Source organism: Melozone crissalis, unplaced genomic scaffold, assembly GCF_028551555.1.
Source record: "Melozone crissalis strain CALT ecotype California unplaced genomic scaffold, PUWL_Pcris_2 ptg000023l_1, whole genome shotgun sequence".
In the NCBI taxonomy this organism is placed as follows: domain Eukaryota; kingdom Metazoa; phylum Chordata; class Aves; order Passeriformes; family Passerellidae; genus Melozone; species Melozone crissalis.
Genome location: NW_026535801.1, coordinates 32,001,127 through 32,021,793, shown reverse-complemented (window position 1 = coordinate 32,021,793; position 20,667 = coordinate 32,001,127). Strand labels below are relative to the sequence as shown.

Here is a 20,667-nt window from a genome sequence, read left to right as displayed (position 1 = left end):
CAACCTTCCTGGGTAATGCTTGGAAAGGGCATGCTGATCTTGCCTGCAGCATTAGCTTGGGTGTAGTTAATGGTAAGAGTGGCAGGAAGCCTTGTTTTAGCACCAATAATCCTGAAGTCTGGGCAGCATTGGAAACACCATGAGACACTACAGGAACACAGGGCTTTGCACCAAGGAAACTTTTCCAGCAGGAAAAAAAGCAAGCAAGCAGTTGTACAGCTAAAGATCATGGTGTCACTTCAAAAATGGCTGTAGCTTTGGTTGCACTCTACTAAAAAAAAAAGGGTGAAATTAGTTGGGCAGGAATTTATCATCTTCACATTTAGTGCCTGAAGGGAAGAAATGTGGGTGGGGACTGCTCCTGTGAATGGAAATGTGCTGCTTTCATCCCCTGAGAGCCCAGCTGAGCCTCCACATCCTGGGGATTTCATGAAGCTTCAGGTTCCCTGAAGGTGAGTTTGGGGCCCAGCTCTGAGCATCAGATGCCTTGTTGTATATCAAGGTTGCAGCTTGGCTACTGTAATTATGGAAGGCCTTACTGCTTTTTAAGCCATGTGAGATTTTTTATCATCCTATAATTATTTTCCTTTTTGTTTGAAATTTGATATTATTATTATTATTATTATTATTAGTGTTATTATTATTATTATGTTCTGCAAAGGGTCAAGGTGTGAAAACATTTGTTTTTGAGAGAGATGTGGATGTGGTGCACAGTTTGGTTCCTTTTGAAGGCTCCAGCTGTAAATTGGTGGCTCCACTTTTGATGGTTTCCTTTGCAGAGCATAGAAGCACAGAAGGCGGGTGAGGATAAATATTTTATTACTTGCTTTGCAGTCCTGCCTGGAAGCTCATGCTGCATTTATGATCCCTTAGCACTAAGAGGGTCCAGAAATTGGAATTTTATGCCTCAAAAAACTGCCAGCACAAATAGTCAGGACTAAGAATGGGCAGAAAAATTGTTGTGATATTGGCATTAAGAGACAGCTTCTCAGTTGGTATAAATTGTCATCCACATGGATCTGTGTCCCATTAGGAATCTGCACAGGGAGAATTAAGTTCATTAAACCCATATCTTAGCTCAAACTTGTCTTTTTTCCCCCACTCTCCTCTTGTCTTCTCTTGATCAGCCTTGAGTTTCCTTCAATGGTTATTTCTGTGTATGGTGGCTAAAATATCACACCCCTGCCATGGCCATTTCTTCACAGCAGATAGTTGTGACCACAGCATTGAAGCAGCAAAGAAGGGTGAAATATGAAATGATGCTTGTGTTCATGGCTGAATTAAGGCACAGGGGGCTTTCTGTGCCTTATGAGGTGGTTTGTTCTCACCCATGTGGCTCTGATTTAAATTCAGACAGGCAAAGTTTCTTAAACAGCATCATACACCTGCAAGGTCAGAAGAGATTTGCTGAAGCACAAGAGCCAGCCTAGGATTAACATTTAGGTTAGTGGGAAATTGAAGTTATTTGAATTAATGCCCTTGCCTGGTGAATTTTAGAGAGGGTAATTACAGGGATAAAAGAGAGGAGATTTTGTAGACAACCTATAAATTTGTTAGCTCTGTATGAAAGTGGAATATAATGCTCTTGTTATGTTCTGCAGTGGTGTCTTGCTGCAACCCAGATTTGGCACAGCATCCCTTAAACCTGAGACAAGGTGAGACCTCAGCGGTAACAGCCTTAAAAGCTACGGATGAGAGGCTCTAGCAGCAAACTGCAGGCTAAAAATAAATCACTTTAAAGCCCATTCGGCACAGGAGAGGCTCCTTTCCTCTCTGCCTTCTGCTCCTCGTGGCTTTTTTCACAGGATTTTTGTGCTCATATCCCCCAATACCTGGGATTTGCCCTCCTTATGCAAGAGCAAACAGAACCACGGGTGCTCCCAGAAACTTGGTGATAGAGGAGCACACCTGTAACTTCATTGGATCCAAGTGTCTCTTCTAAATTTCACTGGGGGCTTCTTTCCAGATTTAAGGGCACTGCTCTGAAGTGTTTAGCTCAGCTGCAGAATATCTGGGTGTGCTCCAAACCAGAGTTGGTGGAAAAAGGTCCTGAAAGAAATAAATAAGAAATTTAGAATTGCTTCTTCCCGGATAGATTTGGATGGCTGGTTCATTTTTTTCCCCTCAGAAAATAAGGGATTCTTTTTTCCAGTGACAGGATTCAAAATGAAATATCAAGTTGTGCATTTTTCTGTGAGGGATGAAGAGGGATCACAAGACCTGTATCCATCCTGACCTCCAAATGTCAAATACCTGGAACAAGCTGCTTCCAATGGAGGTACGAGGCAAGCAGTTTTTGTTTAAATAAATCAATAAAATACCACCAACCCCAAAATTTCAGGAATAATGGTCACGTATTAAGTGCCTTTTGGATGATTGGTGTCTGTTAATGGATGGTTTGTGGCATCAAGAGGAGATGTGAAGGTAATTAATTACTCAGGAACTATTTGTCCACTTTGGAAACTCAGGGCTTTTAATAACAAATTCCAGGAGGAGAAAATATTCACTTTGTACCTTAATTCATCATCAGCTTAAAACTTGTCTGAGGTTTATGAGCCTGATCCAAGTTTTGGACAGATCTGGGATGAGTTTCAAGGGAGCTGCAGGAGTTTCATGACATTGGCTGTGCCGTGAAAGGTTCCTATGGAACCAGAAGGAAGGGACTGGTTACTGTAATCCTCACAAAGTGCTACAGAGATGCCTCTTCTGTAGAGACTCTTGTGGTTTTTTGGGATTTCAGACCAAAACAATGTAGAATTTTGTCATATGTCTGTAGCCCCTCAACCTGGAAAATGGAAATCGAGGTGAAATAAAAACACACTCTGTTTTTCCCTCCCCCAAAACAAGGTGATGGGCAGGTTTCAATTAATCAATTTCAATCATGTTTTACATATAGCTTTGTTAGAGGCTTCCTGTGTTGATGAGGTTGTTTGTTTGTTTGTTTTTAACTCCTTTGCTGTGTGTGGAATGTGCTGCTTGCTTTCAGATGGAAGTGCTAAACGTGCTCTGTACATGATTTGGGGAGGCGTTTGAGGTCACAGCCTCTTTCAGGAGGATGCTGGGGCATTACTCGACATCAGGCTTTGCCTGGCCCATCTGGCTCCTCAGACATGATTTCATGCATTTAAATCTCCTATTACAAGGAGGGTGTGGAGCAGCCCTCGGCCTGGAGCTGCCCTGGGAGCAGCATCAGCAGGATGCTGCAGCGGAGTGTGTGGTGTGCCATGGGGATAAACAACTCCAGCACCACATGGGGAAAAGCCAAGTGCTGGTGGCCTTCACTGAGACCTTGTGCTCCACACAGCCACCTTCATCCTGCTGCAGTTCTTCCTTCTCCCACCACTGAAGCTTCTTTCCCAGCCCCCAAGGGTGTCAAACTCATCACATGGGTGGCAGGGTTCATATCCCCTCCACACTGCCCTCTGCAGCTCCAATGGGTAAAAGAGTATTTTTTGAATAAAAACCAAACAAGTGAGTTTTTTTTCTCTGTTGTTTTCACGTGGCTGTTGAAACTGGAGCTCAAAAATATCAGTCATAAATTGACTCCTTATATTCCTTACGAAACCCTGAAGGTAGGGATAAAAAATAAGATGGCAGGAAAACATGGTAGCTTTAAATTTACAGGCACTAAACCTTGACAAATCAGACACCTGTGGGGGAAGGGACTGCATTTAGGAAGTCTGAAACTGCCTGAATGTCGGTGCTTCCTTTCCAGGTGCTCGTAAATAATATGCTGCTCATGGAACCATGATGGAGAGAGCAGGGAGATTTTTTTCTGATGGTGAGTGCTGGTTTAGGCCCATGGGTTCATACATGTGGGGCCTTGGCTGGGTCTGGTGAAGGCAGCTCACCACTGCCATGGGCTTCAGAGGCTGCAGTGGCATTCCTGTCCCAGCTATACCAAGCCCTGCAGGATGTGGCTCATCCAAGGGCACACAGGGCCCACTGGCCAGTGTTTCCTGCTGCTGGCTCTGCACTCGGGCACACACCCCTCATGGTCACCCCATCGTGGTCACAAGTGCCCTGTGTGCTTCAGAAATGCAGCAGGTCAGGCAGGTTTAATGGCAGATTTTGGGAGGATATCAGCTACCCCCTTCCCCCACAGGCAGAGGAGGTTAATTCAGCCTTCCCTGTTTTCCTGGCTAGTGGCACTGCAGAGTAGGCCGTGCTATGGGGGCACAGAGCCATTCAATACCATTCCACATGGGCTGTTCCTGCAGAAGTGTTTGGTTTGCATTTGCCTGTGTCAGCTATGGCTCTCCATGGGCCTGTTGAGGGAAACAGTAGGAAGAATTTATTGAGATCCTTTTGGAAAAGCATTTGATACTGTGCTTCCTGCTTGTTGGATTTACAGCTTGGAAGGATGCAGTAAGAGTGGGGAGCTGCTGTGTGGCTCAGATGTTAGGGAAGTCTCTGGGAAAAGGTGGGGGAAAGGGAGTGAGCTCTAGACTTGGTATTAGGGCCCTCAGGCATGAGAGTGAGTGGACAGGAGAACATCCATTTCATGTCAGGGCAAAGTTTGGTTTTCATTTGGCCCCTGCTGCCCTGAGAATGCATCCTTGGCCTCAGAGAGGTTTCTGTGGCCCTACTGCCTTATGTGTATTGCACAGTTAAAAACGTCAGATTTGCTGGTTGGAAGGTGCTTCTTTCCAGGGACTAACAAAACTTTCTAAAGAATCATATTTATTACTTACTATCTTAATAATTGCTAGCATGGAGTCCTGTATTTTATGTAGAAAGATATCCCCAAGTGTTTGAGCTGCTGCACTGCACTACCTGTGGCATCTCCCAAAGTATCAAAATACTTCACAGCTCTTCCCCTGAGCTTTAGCTGTGTATTGGTCTCTCTGTCTTATCAAGACAGAAGCTTTGTTTTGCACAACTATTCCATACAGAACATGTAAATACCTGGACAGAGAATGAAGAGGCCTAAAAATGCCCTCTGTTGATGAGGCACCTTGGTGTTGCCTGTGGCTTCTGGGTCACTCCATTTGCCAGGATTGGGGTGGTTACTTGCATGACAAAAGCATAATCATGATTGGTTTGTGCTTCATGTCCAAAACTGAGCAGCTTGACTTGTTCCTTGGGTTTAGGCAAATTTGAAGCAAGAAGATGGCAAAAGCTGTAGGGAGTAGACTAGAGCATGGATTGATAGAGGGATTCCTCAGAGGTGGCATGGAGAGAAAAGCCCGGGGGCAGAGGAGAGCCCTGTGGGGTAAAGCCAAGGCCCTTGGCGCGCTGGTGTGGGCTCATCAGTGCCACCTCTTGGGTGGAAAGAGGCTTCCAGGAGAGTTTGTGTACGTCAGCCTCCGACTTCTGCTTTCGGCGAAGAGCAAAGCAGGCAGCGGGGGGCTGTGGAGCGGACCCCGGGCCTGCTCGGTGCTGCAGCCGGCGGCACGCGGCGAGTTGTCACCAGCCACCCTCCCCTCCGGAAGGTCGGGTTCTGCTTGGCTTGAGGAAATCAGGTCTGGTTCTGAAGCAGCTCGAGGGAAAAGTGCAGGGCCCAGGAGCGACTCCAGGGGAGAGGTGGGCCAGGACGGGTTTGTGCTCCCCTGGAGAGGGAGAGCTCAGGAGGACCCTAAACCCGGCACATGGGGATGCCGACAGCCCTGGCAAAGCCCAGCCCACTGCTCTACGGCGTGCTCCCTCCCAGAGCTAGGAGCATGAAATTATGAAGGGGAATTTCAGAACAATGAAGGGAAATCCTTTGCCTCCCGTACAGCCCGGCCTGGGAAATTCACCACTGCCAGAAACTGCACCCTCAAACGCTGCTGCCGGCGTTCAAAAGGGAGTCAGCTTTATAAGCAAGAAAAAAGCTGAAGTTATTTGTCAAGGACTCGATTTCGGTGGGATTTAAGTTCGGGGCAGAGCAATGCGAGAGGGGGGTGATCCTGCCATAGCGGGGGCCGCCGTGCCCGCCGGCTGCGGGCCCTGCGCGCTGCCCGTGTTTAACGCGGAACCGAACCGGGCCACCTCCGCGCCGGCGGGCAGGGGGTCACGCTCGCCCAGCGCGGTTTGGAGATGCAGCAGGAAAAATAAAGTAGAAGTAAAAGGAGCGTTATTGTTATTATTATTATTACTAGTGCTAATAGTCCCGGTGCTGCCGCAGCCAGCCGGGTGAGGGAGCGGGCGGCCCGACGGCTGCGCGGGGCGGGAGAGGGCGGCCGCTGGGGGCCGGGCCGGGCCGTGCCGGGGTGGGGGGGGCCGTGGGGAGTCGGGCCATGCCGAGCCGAGCCGAGCCGCGGCTGGGTGATGTCAGGCTCGAGGAGGAGCCTCCGCCGCCTGCCCTTTTACTTTCGGGCGCCGGCACTTGGCCGCAGGCTGCTGCCGCTGCTGGCCGGGCCCCCCCCTCACCCCCTCCGCTATGGGCACCCCGCACTTTTAAGGCGCCGCCCCGAGGGGGGGGCACGGGGAATTCATTAAAAAATCGCTATTTACGTGGTTATTCATTGCCCCGCTCCGGGTATGTGAACAGCCACCCCCCTGCCCCCCCCCCCCCCCGGCTCCCCTTGCATCCACCCCCAGCGCCATGCCGGCAGCCTGCACCCTGCTGCTGCTGCTGGGCTTGGGGCTGGTCCCGGTCCCGCCGGCCGGCCCGCTGCCCCTCGCCTCCCCGCGGCGTCTTCCTCCACCTCCCCCTCCTCCTCCTCCGTCCCGAAACCGTCTCGGCCGCCCTTCCTCGCTTCCCGCCGGCAGCCCGGGTGAGTGCCCCGCGATGGGGATGGGGATAGGGATGGGGAGAAAGGGACGGACGGGATTTCGTCCCGGCAGCGGCCGGAGAGCACGGGGTCCGCATGGTGCGGGTCTCTCGTGGCGTGGGACCCCGCGCTGTCCCCACGGCACCGCTGCTGTGGGTGCTGAGCATCCCGACATCACCAGAGCTGGCTCTGCTGGGAAGTGTAACACTCCCCCCCAGTTCCTTTTCCTTTTTAACCTTGCCCAGCTCACCGTCCTACAGCTGCTTCAGTGGGTGAAGGTTTGGGATGGGAATGGTGGGTGGGAAAGTGTAAACACGTTGTGGCTGTGTGGACAGACTGGAAGGCGAGCGGTGCAAACTTCACCGAGGAACTTGAGAAGGGTTTTGGGGGACACCAGGAGTGCTGTCCACATGTGTACACCCATCCAGGTGGGAAACGGGGGCTCCTGTAGGTGATCTTTGGGGTCTGGGTTGCCTCCTGCTTGTCTCCAGCAATGCTCTCATCTCTCCTTAGACACTGACCCCTGTCAGGTGTGGGGACAGATGCTGTCAGCTCTCTGTAAATACCCTCCTTTTCTAGTCGCCAACAGACTGTCAGATTAGTCACGTATAGAGTCAAATTCTTCCTTTTATGCCACATCTTCAGTGCTATTATCACAAGAAATGCCTAGTTTCGTGCTTTACAGATTGTGCTGAATGTGGTTCCAGCACAGGATAAACCTTATTTTTCCCAGAACAAGCAGGGATGTTTCAAGTGTCATTCAGTAAACTGGCTCACTTACTCACCAAAGAAGGCACATAGCTCTAAGGATGACTAATTCTCAATGAGTTTGGAAAGCACTGAGTGTCTGCAGGTGGTATAAGGAATCCAATATGTCAAATTAATCCTGCGTAGGTTTTAAGTGGGTTTTAGCATTCATTGCCTGCCTAAGCTGGACTGTCAAATTTTATCTTTTAATTTCTGATGTGGAGAGAATATTGTGCTTTGGAACTTGGGGTTAAGTTTAGTTGCATGGAGCTGTAAAATTTCAGGAAATGTGAGAAAGTACATTTATAACCTTTTCATTTTCTTCACAAACCCAAGGCGTGCTTTTGTAGGATGTATCCAGACTAGACCAATGTATAGCTAGGGATATCAGCTGGAATGTAGCCTGCAGTGGATTAGAAAGCTCCTAACTAGCAGTGCTTGTGAGAGCAGCTTTGTGACTAGGATACTGCATGGAAATGAAGGAGATTTGGGTCTGTTCCCAGCTCAGCTACTTCTTTGTGCCACTCCAAGTATTGGTTTGCCCTCCAAACTGGGAGAGAATAATGCTGTCTTACCTGCTACCAACCTTGTGAAGATAAAATCTGCAACTTGCCAGCAAACCGCTCACCTATTATTTGTTGAAAGCTGTGCAGATTCCTCAGCGGACAGAAAAAAAAATATTTAATTTCATCTCAGCTTTCAGTCTGGCATCTTTTCCTGTGACCTTGATGACTCCTGAGAGTCAGTAGAGGAATGCATTTCCTTTGTTAGGAGTCTGAAAAGCTCGGACTATCTGTCCACATGCTGGAAGAGCCATTTGTCAGCCCACAGTGCCTGGCTGGCCGGCTCGGGGGTGCAGGCTTTGCTCCGTGCAGCCCGGGCTCAGCAGCCACAGGTGCTTGTGAATGATGTCAGGCACAGCCAGAAGGAGCAGGGCATGCCGTGAAGGAGTGATAAATAGCCCAGCAGTAGCTCTCTCCCCAGCAAACGGCACCGTGAATTACCCTGGCTCCTGACAGCTGCGATTCACTCGCTGTTAGCGCCAGCTCCATGCCTGTCAGTCACGGGAATTGTCTGGTGCTGCAGGAGCAGGCTGGGGATCTCCTGAATCACCCTCAGGTTGAGCTGCAGATTCCTGAGCAGTCTCTCTTTGTGTCACCACTGCTCCTGCCCCTCTGGAGGCATTTCCCACCTTTGAAAACACTTGCTTGAAGCCGGGGTACCATTTCTTGTGAACCCATCACCCTGGCACTGCCAGGAAATGAAGATTACATCTCCCTTTGCAACAGTCTGGGGCTGGGTGGCAAAAGCCCTTCTCAGGCAGGGCTTAGTGAGCAGATGGTGAGGCAGTGGGTGTAGAAATGGGGCTTCTGAGTCTCTTACAAAGCGTGGGGCAAGGGAGCAGGGCTGCCCTCGCAGCCTCACTGCCTTCCTGGCCGGCTTGTGCCTCAGCCTGCATCTGCCGCCCTCCCTGCCTGACCCTCTGTGGGCCTGTCTGCTGAGAGATGAGCACAGATGGCTTTAGCCTGTGTTTATAATACTGTCTGAACCCAAGGACAGTAACACAGGAAAAAAAAAAAATAGGTGAAGTAGGAAGCAAGAAAGCTGGTGACAGTAAAGTTAAAGCATTACTAAATCTCTCCATGAAATCTCTTCTGGCACAACTTCACATGGGCACTGAGTGAGCTGAAGGGCACTGTCTGCCACCAGCCTGGGTCAGGTCAGGGTTTGGTTACAAGCCCTGTCCTCCTGCAGGTCTCAGAATTTCAGGTTTCCCATCTGTGAAATGGGAATAATTCCAATGACACCACAGGACAGCAGAGGTAACACCGAGCCCCTGACAAAGTCACTGTGGCTGGGGTCTCCCTGTTCCTGCCATGTCCCTTTTCCTGCCACTTCTACCCTCACAGGTGCCCTGCCAGGGTGCCCAGCACAGCACGGAGCCGCTGGCAATGGGCTTTCCCTGAGAAGCTGATCTGCTTTGCTGCCATCTGTGTCTGTCCTTCTGTCCCTGCTCCCTCTGTCCCATGGCAGGTGCCACCTTTCTATGCGGCTTCCCTGGTGGGAGCCCTGGCAATGAGGTGTGAAATTGCCTGAGAAGGAACCAGCTGTTTTTTTTAGTTGCAGCAGAGATTTAGGCTGGCTGCTGGGAGAAACTTTCCAAAACTCTCACAAGGGGTAAACAATCTGTATTTATTTATGTGTATTTTTAACTTTCTGCCTGAAACTTTCTGTGTGAGGAAGAAGCAAAGTTAGCAGCGAGAGAAGAAGATGCTGAGTATGTTTGTTTGCACAGACGTATGGTGTTACCTCCAAACCTACCTCACATTTTGCCGTGTGTATTTTGTGGCTCCTGGGGGCAGAGCCCAGCTCTCCCTGCAGCTACACTGATGCAGAGAGGTGCAAGATGCTGCTCTCTGGCTTTGATGCAGTTTCAGGTGACTGTGGGTGGTGCAGGAAGGATGCTCCCTCCCCCTGTGGTGCAGGGACAAGGAAGAATTGCCTCCTGTGCCTCAGCACTGCTATCAAAAGGCTGCAGGGTTTTCCTGTCTCGGGCATCTTTGCTGCTCCTCTGTGAGCTCTGAGTGGATTTGGTTGGTGGGCTGTGAACATGAACTCCCCGGGATTGTATGGATTTAGCTCTGCTCCTTTGGGGTGCATAATTTAAAGCAAAAAAGAAAAGAAAAGGAAAAAAAGGCATTTCAGAAACGGAGGAAGATTGGAGATCAGCTTCCTGCCTGTTCACCTTCTCAGGCCCTGGAAGGTAGCAGGGTTTGTCCACTGGGCAGCTGGGTTCACATCAATTTGTCGAAGCACTTGTTGTGATATTTAAGTGCTGAATGAGTGGTCTGAGGGATAGCTGTGTGGCCTGGCTGGCAGGGAGCACACAGTGATGGGTATTGATGGGCACTGCCATGCACAGTGACTGTGCCTGCGGGGATGTGAGCAGGCAGGGGCGAGGGGAGAGCTGCCCATTGCTCATTTCCCAGCCCCAAACCACAGTGCCAGCCTGTGCCCATTCAGCAGGTGTTGGCAGCACATTCTGCTCCAGCACCACCACCACTTCAGAGGGATAATTTAACTTGCTGTATGTTTTTCTCATGGCTGGGGGGACGAGGGAGACGGGCTGTCGCTGCCACGTTTGCAGGGGCTGGTGCCAGCCTTGCTGGTGTGGGGGTGCATTCCTTAGCAAATATTCTTTTCAGTATCAGAAGCTGCAGATACTGATCTGTTTAGAGGAGTGTGGAGTTTCTGGGACAACTTGTTTCCTTCACCTGCTCTTACAGATACCAATTTTTGGGCTTCCAGTCAGAAACTCTCCATGACTGAACTCTCAAGCTTTTGTGTGTGCTCCATCCTCCCTTCATTCTCCCCACCCTGCTCATCTGCAGGGAGCATGTCAGAGCTGCTGAGACTGGCTCCATCACCATCACATCTCTCAGAGGTGGCAGAGGATTTTGCTCATTTAGCAGAGGGGTTATGATGTCAGGTTAGAAAGGCTGTTAGTTTTGGTGCTCATAGTGAAAATGAATGGATGCTGCTGACTGTAGCTGTTCACCCAAAATGAAAAACATGAAACTTTTTACCATCAGTCTGGTTGTGTTGGTTTAAATGAAGCATTCATCCATACTAACAAAATAACCCCAGCAGAATACAGAACTATTTCAAATAACAAGCTAATCAAGCCAATAAAACCTGTCAGTACAGCGATAGGGTTTCAGTGCTGTGATGTAGAGATTAAGGCACCACCAACGTCCACAGCACTTCTGGAGCTGCTGCCAGAGGAACCTCCTGGCTGGCACTGTGGGTTCCCCATCCATGGGAGCTGTGTGCCATTTCCAAAATAAGGATAGCTACAGAATGGCAAGGTTCGGCTGTGGCTCAGCCTGCTGACTTTTTGCAGCACAGAGATGCTTTCTGTCTCTCTCTGCGCCATTCCAGCCACCTGGGGTGCTCCAGGCAGGGCTGCAACCCCTGAAATACCCCCAGAGAAATAGTCTGGAGCTGGATAGATTGTAGATAGTCAGTGTAAACCCTCTGGGTTCTGGCTTTCCTTCCTCACATAGTGTCAAAAGAGTTTCTCTGGTATGGAGGGGTGAGGAGCCTGGGGGTGTCAGGATATTTCTGGGCAGACAAACAGCACTGCTGAAACCTGGGCTGATCCTCTCAGATGTGCACAGAGCCCCTCTGAAAAGAGGCAGGGCCAGATCCTGGCACCTGCTCTGGTGCCTCTCTGCTGTTGAAATGGTGCAAAGCAGCGCTGGGGCAGTTTGACCAGCTGGAGTGTCAGGAGGTGCTCCGAGCGAATCAAAGGTTGGTAGTTGGGAATATTCCCTTGAAAATGCTCAGTGCAACATCCATAGTCTGTAGCTTGTCATGAGGCCTGAAAACCCCAACCACAGGCCCTGTTATTTACATTCAATTGAAGATGTAGGTCATACAATAGGCTTTTTCTCTTTCCTGAATGGCTGAACACAGAAGGCAGAATCCAATTTTCAGTGGCAGCAGACCTGATTACAAATTCAAATTTTTATTTCTTTGAGCAGTTTTTGCAACATTTGCATTGTAATTTGCTGTTTCTGTAAATATGAGAGATTCATTTGCTGGGATGTTCATCCAGAGGAGATGCAAGAGGGCTACAAGCACAGGCGTGGTGAAAGAATGAAGTCTGTGGGTGCCTCTCAGGAGGAAATGGTTTTGTCACATCTGGCACCCCTTCTTTCTCACCATTTTCTGCATACATGCAGCTGATGTGTGTGCACCCATCACCATATATTTTTTAATGCCCAGCTGTTATATATATAACATCCTGCTGCTTCAGCAAGGGGCACAGTTCATGCAGAGTCTGCCTTCATCCTTTCAGGCTGAAATCATTCACATCTGAGGACAAGGAGAGAATTTTCCCACCCAAAAGGGAAATGATGTTGCATTACTGAGCAACCAGCCCAAGTAATAATATAATCTTAGAAAAATGCAGTTCCCTTGAGTAAAGGAAGCTCTGTAAACTTCAGCTCCTCCAAGCTGTTAGTGTAGCTGTTGCCTGTGCTGTAGAAATGCTGCTGTCAGACCTGGTTTGCTGAAGTGCTCTGGAGAGAACAGGGGAAAAAGGGGATAAGAACCAGCTCCTATATAAAATGAGAACCTCTTGTAAGATCTGAGTACTGTGAGATATATAATACAGATTTTAGGACCTTGGTTATATCCCTTATTTGCTGTTAATTTGTTTTTTGTCTCATCTGGGTGCTGGAGAGGGTGATGGCCACTCATGGTCATGAAGACTTGGAGAAGGGACAGGCAGAGCCAGGCTGAGCACAGGGATCAGCTGGAGGAAGGTAAAATGATGCAAGGTCTCTACTCAGAAGGCTCAAAAGCCTGTGGTTCGTTCTCTTCTGCTTGCCACAGGATGTGTGGCATTGGTGTGTGCTGTGGCTTGTCTTGGGCTCTGTGGGTGCTGAGTGTGTGCAGGTCCCAGGGCCAAGGCATGCACTGAGCCATGGGGAGCCCCCTTGGTCTGTGCAGCAGCTCCCCAAGCTGGGCACTCACTGGAGCCTGCTCTGCCAAAGTGCTGCTCTTCACAAAACCTGTAGGAACCTGCTGTCTTGGAGGTCCCTGCCTTCCAGGCTAGTTTGTTTTAATGTATGAGAACAAACAAAACTGCCTCAGGAGCTTCATGCTTTCAGAAACCAGGATGAAATGCGTGAGATATAAAAAAATATAATTTAAAAAGGGCCTGAATTGCATAAACAGGGTGGAATAACCTACAATAATAGGGTGTAATAACCTACAAACTGTTGCTGCTGCTGTGCTGCTTCCCCCATCCCTCGGTGGCTTTGGATGGAGCTATTTCCAGTTGCCTGTTCTCTGTGCAGGCAGGGCTGCTGAGGAGGGTTATATCTGCTTTTGCATCTGCTGTGCCCTTGACTTGGAGTCATTTGATAAATAGGTTTGCAGTTGGTTACTTAAGCATCTCCCAGGCTGCAGTCAGCATCCCAGCTGTGGGCGAGGGAGCACTGCTGCCAGAAGTCAGGATCTGTGTCAAGAGCCTCCTAAGATTTGGCTGTCTTTCCCTAAAACCCCAACTCCTGGAGTTGTCATTACAGGAGAATCACTTAGAGGGGTAGAAAAAGAGCGTCTGGCTGTTGAGGTGGTAGATAAAAAAGCCTGGAAACTATTAGCTGCAAAGCTAGAAGTCACAGAGGAAGCCCAGGTTGGGTTTATTTAAAAATACCACTAGCTCAGAGCTGGTCTCCAGAAGCTTTTGTGTCCAGACAGAAGGGTTGTTTCAGACACCCCTGCTTGGCATCTGCATCTGCAGGAGAAGTGCAGCCCCCTGCACTGTCCTGCTGTGCTAGGGGAAGAGAGGGAGCACAGCAGGAATGCCGAAGGCAAACCCAGTTGTTCTCTGTCCAGCTGTTTGAATACCCTGTGCAAGCACCTTGACCTTGGTGGATTGCCTCTCCACTGGGAAAAACAAGCTCCATCTGCCTTGCCACTCTTTGCATGGCCATGGAGCTGTGCAGCATTCTGGCTGTGCTCTGGCTGAGGCTGATCGTGTCACTTGCACTGTGACCAAATGCTGCAGGTCCTTCCCTTTGCCTTGCAGGGTGGACACCCATCTTGGGCTTCCAATCTGGTGCTTGGAAAACGTCCTCTGGAAGTACCATGACCTTTGCAGTTCTTTTGCCAAGGCAAACATGGAGATGTTTGAGGGACCTTTTGCACAGCGGTTTGATGGCAACAAGGCTCCTGCCACTGAAGTTTGGGAGAAAATAATGTTTTCTTTTTAACTCTGAGATAAAGGCAGTGGGAAAGGAGTGAGGAGGAATTTGAAGTGGTTTGATAGAAAGGCATGCAGACTGTGCACAAAGGGTTAAGTCAGCAGGGTTAGCTGTTGTCCCAGGGGTACAGCCCAGGCTGCATTTCCCAGAAGACCTCGAGTTGCACACACACATTTAGGGCGTTTTTCTCAGCATTTTTCAGCAGGCTGTGATGGCAGAGGTTTTGAGGGCTGTTACAGGATCAGTCTGACCTCTCCCCTCTATAACCAGGCTGACACTGTGGTAATTTCTGCTACCAGAACCACCCTTAGATTCCTTAGATCCTGGAAATCTCCAGAGCACAGAAGAAACCCTGTGCAGGCACTTTGGACTGATGGACAGGCTGCGTTGGTTGCTGGTAGCAAAGGTGGGCTCTCTTTTTCCTTGAAGAGCATGCTAAAAGGCACTTCTGCCTTTGGAGTGACAAGAGGAATTTAGATCTATGGAGCACAATTATTCACGTCACTGCTTGTTAGGATGCTGGTGTTAACACCCTTCCTCTTGTGGAAAATCTCTTAAGCCCTGAGGACTGATGTGAAGTGTCACGCTCTGGTGAACTTTGCTGAAGCAGGGATGAATCACACTAAGTTTGGCTTCAATATATTGTCCAAAAGATGCCTTCGCTGATAGCCTAGGAGGAGGGTTCTGCTGCCCACCCACCCAGGGTGTCAGGATCTGTTTTGGGGGGAGGACAGCGCTTTCTGGAGTATGCATAAATTGGGGGGTTAATGTGGGAGTTTGGATATTTGAGGGATTTTTCATTTGGCTTTGGTTTTGAGTGCTCTGTAAAAGCAAAAGGCAAGTCTGTAAGAGATCTCAAGACATTTCCCAAGGGATCTCGATATATCTCCTCCCTATCTTCTGGGATCACCCAGAATGGTAGATAAATATACCACCTTTTTTTTTTAAATGAGAAGGTTTCACTGCATCTCTGAATAACTGTCCCGCTACATCTGTGCCACTACAGGTAAGAAAACACTTTCTTATCAGGGAAACTGAAGCAGCTGGTAGTTAAACCTTCTGCAAAGAAATATCCCAGACAAGTGTTGGCCAGGTTTGACCCCGCATTACTTGTAAGATCTCCCAAACTGACAAGGTAATTTAGCAATTTGGGGAGGAAATGCAGAAGGTAACCCTGTCTATTGAACTCCTTTCTCTCCAGTGATGGGAATGATTTCCAGGAGTGGAAGCATCCACAGACCAACTGCGCATGATTTGAGCTCCTTGTCAATTGGAATCAAGGACCCTGATTGTGGAGCATAATGCTGCTCTTGTAATTCAGCCTTTATCTTTGTGCTGGAGCTGGGTATAATTGTATCTGTGTCTGGAGGGACAAGGAGAAGGGTTTCAGTGGCTGGTACTCACAAAGGCATCTTTAGAAACCTCCTCATCCCTGGTACAAGCTTGGTAGGGCTTAAATGAAAATACCCCTGAGTAGCTTTAGACATTTGAACAGTCATCATTGTTTGATTCAGATTTGGTTACAGGACTAACATCTAAATGTTAATTCTTTTTAGGACATTATCAGCTCTTTCAGCAAGTGCAGAATGGGGATGCAGTATTAGACCGTCAGCCAACCCTGCAGATAAAGGCCCTTTGAAAGGATGTTTCTTAGGAGGGAAACATAATCAGGGAATGCAGAAAATCATGAAGATGGTCTCTTCTTAGGAACAGGTAGCAAATGTGATGCATGAAGAAAGCTAAATGAACCAGGAAGCTTTTAAATTGGGGAATGGGAATAACAGCAAATTTGTGGCCTCTGAGGACAGTCCCCAGCATGCAGTCAGAGATCCTCATCATGCTGTCCTGAAAAGTGCTGCTACACCTGGAGATTGGAGGGTGTTGTTAAGCTGTGTCACACGCTGGGTTAAGACTGAAGTTGGTGGTCACATGGATGTGCCAAGGCAGTTGATGTGTGGTGGCTCTGTGCTGGGTAGTCTGTGTCTTTGTGTGGGCAGGTGGGTTTGGGGCACAGACTTCTGTCCTCTCAATCTTCTGCTCTGCCTTGCTCACACCCCGTGCCCGTATGCATCTAGGTAGGATGTGACCTGACCGTGACTCCCTCTGAGCCCTCAGTGACAGCTCAGGGGGTGACAGCCCAGCCTTACCCTTCTCCAGCACCCGTTCCCACTGCTGCCCACATCTGAAAGAAGGTGTTTATTTTTCAACCTGCCTGAAACATGTGCAGGGAGGCACTGGAAGGGGTAAATCCCTTCCCCCGTTCTCGGAAAGGAAACGTGTGGCTGCCGAGGAGTGGCACAGTGGTGGCTGTGGGGCAGGAGGACCTCTGTTCCAGCTGTCCCTGAGAGTGCTGCTCCTCTGCTTGTCAGTGGTGGCAGCTCTGCCAGTGCCAGGGGAGAGACCTGGCTCATCCCCTGGAAGAAGCAGGGCCGGCGCCATCCTGAGCTGCCAGCGCTGCTTCCGGGGCAGATCGGCGCGGTGTCATCTAGGAAATGTGATTTAGATCATCATCCTTTGGCAGCAGATGGGGGAAGGGAGGTGGGGGCCCTTGTCTCTTCTGGGGATTCATTTCTCTTTAAGCTGCTGTATTTATTTTTTTGCCTGTTTGCCTTTTTCTCCATCCCTTCACAAGTCTCAGTGCCCCTTGCTGAAGGGCAGGAGCCACGAGAGCATCCATGGTTCCTGCTGCCATGACATCATGCCCTGCATCCAACCCGGGTGTCAGGCTTGGGCTACCTTCAGTTTTCCCTTGGGATGAGGTTGCATTTTGCTGGTCTACATGGAGGGAAGAATCCACTGAGCCTTGTGACTGCATGTCACCAAATGGCACCTACCACTTGGCAGGCTGATGATTTTCCTGCATCTAAGAGGGCTCCTTGTCCCTCTCATCCCCACAGTGCCCTTGAGAAGTTGCTCAATTGCCAGGCTGGTGATCATCCCCGGAGTGACTGCCAGCCAGCAAAGCTCTTTGGCGTGTGCCTAATGTTAAGCACAGGGAATAGTTCCCTGGGGAGCTCTTGAGTGCATTGCTGGAGGGAGGCTCTGGTCAAGACACCTGGACCAAAGCCCGCCTGCGTCACTGAGCAGCATGGCTTGGTCCCCAGGGACTCGTGGCAGCCCCTGGCTGCTCCCAGCCTCACCTCTCAGCATTGCAGCACCTTTCCCTGCTCCTTCCTCCATCTTCCCAGTATTTATTATCCCTTCCTGTGTGTGGGAAGCAGGTCTTGGACTCAGACCACTTTGGAGCAGGGACTTCTGGTTTTGTTTCCAGAGTGAGATGTGAAAACATAGTCTTGTTTTCACCTGGGTCTGCAAAAGGCTGAGTCCTCAGCCCCTTGGGCAGATGTCCTTTGCCACTGCTTGGCATCATTTTTTGATAGGCATTGAGGTTTTGTGCAGAAAAATCTGTGCTTCAGCCCACAGTCCTCGCAGTTTTCAGGTAATTACAAATACCAATAGTTGGGGTGTTTCTTTCTCCTGCAAGATCTGTTTAAGTCAAATACAAGTCACTGAACTTATATTGGGAGTAAATAAGCTTCATGGAATGGCTTTGGTTATCATGAGGTCACACAGAATGAGCTAATGCTCCCTTCTGGCCTGGAAATTAGACTTTCCAGACAGCAAAATTTCATCCTGCAGGTTCTAAGCCTCTAGCACCTTTGCTCAGAGGGGAGCCCAAGCCCCAGGTCTGTGCAGTGCTCAGCCCCTTCAGAGATGCTCAGCCCTTATCACCAAAGCCCAGCCCTGCTGGGGACAGGTTCCCTGTATTGCCAGTTTCAGTGAGCCTGGGCAGCTGCTGGGGGCGAAAGCCATCCCGTGGGTTGTGGTGCCCAGCTAACAGACAAAGTGCAGTGAATCTCTCCACAGCACAGTGAACTTGCTGCCCTGGAAATATTGACCTCAAGCTGCAAACCTTGCAGACCAATTCCAGGTTTCTGGAAGTATTTGTGTGAGAGGTCTGGAGAAAGAGCCACGTTAGAAGTGAAGCTGTGTGCTTGCAGAAGCTGACAGCAGCCTGGTCCTGCTCCCTCCAGCCTCACCAGCCTGTTTCTTACCCCTTCACCAGAACTGTGCACACCACCATGGATTTTTCTCTCTCCCCCACTCCACCCCCCCCATCTTTTTTGCAGCCAGGATGTTTTTTCTTGCCTTTTTATTGTTCCAGTGACCTAGCAACTCCACTTTGGTGGAGTCCTGCCAGGAGACTTCCTCCCCAAGCCGTCTGATAGTCTCCAGCAGCACTGCCCTCGGATGGGAGCAGAAGCTAAAATGACACCAGGCTGGGTCCCTGAGTGGCTTTTGCTCTGGCCTTGTGAGTGTCGGTGAGGGCAATGCTGCCTTCCCAACTAGAAAAGCTTCCAGGGGGCTTTAAAAACCTCAGAAAAAGGAAGGAGAAGCAATGCATTGGTGATATTTTCTGTAATATTTCTGCAGGATGTTATAGAAAAGACTTGGGTGTTTTATAAGTGAATTTGCTGATGCTGAGATTTAGCATTTGGGATCTGTGGTGCAGGCAGGGTAGCTGGGGACATTTTAGCATTGCAGGGTTCAGGAAAGGGGATGGAGAGGAGGTGTGAGTGCTCAGAGAGCTGTGCACTTAGGGAGCTTTATTTTGGCTTGGTTTTACTGATGTTTACTAAAAACAGTAGAAAAGAAATCCCTTTGGTAAGTGCTTCTGGGGCTGCCTTTGCTCTGCCCTGGGCCTGCAGGGGCTTTTCCCACATTAACACTGGAGGGAGGCTTCCAGGGCAGAACAGAAATGAGCTGTCAAGCCAGAAAATATGGCTGGGTTTGGCCTTCTGCTCAAGAAAGGCCCTCAGGACACAGGGCCTGGGACACTGGAGGTTCAATCTCCACTGGATGGATGGATTGCGATTTTACTGTAGGCCCAGCATGGTTATGGTTTTTTTAGCAGTATGGTAAGTCGTAGCTTATCCCTGTTGGAAGTGGAATTTTATATAAATGTGTTTTTCAAAGACTTGATGATAAACCAGGACTTTTTTTTTTTTCTTTTTTTTTTTTTTTTTTAATTCAGTTGCTAAAAGCTGTTTAAAGACCAAAGTCTATGAAAAGAGATTTGAGGATCTGCCCTGAGCCACGGGCTGGTGGTTTCCAGGCAGCACAGGTGGTCCCATGGATCCTTGTGGTCTCAGGGATCTGTGGATTGAACCAAACTGCCCAAGAAAGAGAAGTAAGAAGCTTACGATTTCATGGGCTTGTGCAGGTGATCTGGGAGCCTGCACCTCCCCACGGAAATGTTTAGGACATCAAAACTAAGAGGCTGTAAACCTCTTGATAAGCAGAACAATATCCTGTCCCTGCACTGTGCAGGTTTTATCCCAGTTGTGGGCGCTCCATATGGATATATCCTGTGCTTTTGGAAAGGATCAGAGATTTCTGTGTACTCTTTATTTTGGAGAACCTATTTCCTTGCTTTAGGGTACTGCTTTTAAGAGCAGTAAGTGGATCCTGTTTTCTTTTTCTAAAGGCATCTCTGAGCATCAGGTTCTGGGATGGTGAAAAAAGGTGTAGGAAGCAAAAATGGCCTTTAGCATCCTCTGCGGTTTTACAGGTCCTGGAGGGGAGGTGGTGTGGAAGTGCAGAGTGGTTTTGTGCCACAAAGCAGAACTGCAAGCCAGGTGCTGTGGTGTGGCACTGGAGTGCCTGGGGATGATGGTGATGTCCCCAGCCCCATGGGCACCCATGGCTGGAAGTGGCCAGGTGGGCACTATGTGGCCCTTGGAATTCAGAGCTTGCAGGGGCTGCTGCTGCCATTAAACCCCCATCGCTTTTCTTGAGCTGACATATTAAAGCTCTAGGCACCTCTGGTGCCTGCATAAATCCTTCCTATTACAGTTAAAATGACAGAAGATCCTGTGAATTGCTGTCCTGCTCTGCCTGGGGGCCAGTGGGGAGAGGATGAGGAGAAGAAGCACCAGAGCAAGGGAGTGTGTCTATGGGATACTGCATCCAAACCAGCCCCCACAAAGGATGAGAGGCTGTAGTAAGGCTTCTGCACCTCTTCTCTTCCCCATACACCCTCTCTTCCCACCTCTCTTAATCCAGACAGAATAAATCCTTGTATAGATGTAAAAAAAAATAGCACAACAGGGTTGACTGCATGTGGTTGAAAACCTCTTGCATTTTTCCCGCACTTAGCACACACGAGGGACCTTCCCCAAGCTGTATTATCAGCGTGTTTACTCTCAATTGACCCATCTCAAGTATGAATGTTTTTTTTAACCTCCATTTCATCCCGCCCTGCTCACACCCCCCCCCCCCCCTCCCCCCCGCCTTGAACTTCTTCTTTCAGAGCAAGAACAAGGAAGGAAACTGAAAATCCCAGAGAGCCCTGGACGGTCCAGATTTAGGGCTTGAGCTTTTGTTCGCACAAACTCGCTTGGCTCCTAACCGGCCTCCACCCATGATCCCGACATCCGCAG

The 20,667-nt window shown here is 49.4% G+C and overlaps 1 protein-coding gene across 1 annotated transcript in view; it reads left to right on the top strand.

Moving 5' to 3' along the window:
• Positions 1-5,872: 5,872 nt before the first annotated feature.
• HEG1 (heart development protein with EGF like domains 1) overlaps positions 5,873-20,667 on the top strand; it is a 49,171-nt gene continuing 34,376 nt past the window's right edge. Inside the window, exons 1-3 of the mRNA XM_054278401.1 lie at positions 5,873-6,013; positions 6,387-6,463; positions 6,526-6,701. Coding sequence (XP_054134376.1) covers positions 5,873-6,013; positions 6,387-6,463; positions 6,526-6,701 — 394 coding nt within the window. The remainder of the gene's footprint in view (positions 6,014-6,386; positions 6,464-6,525; positions 6,702-20,667) is intronic.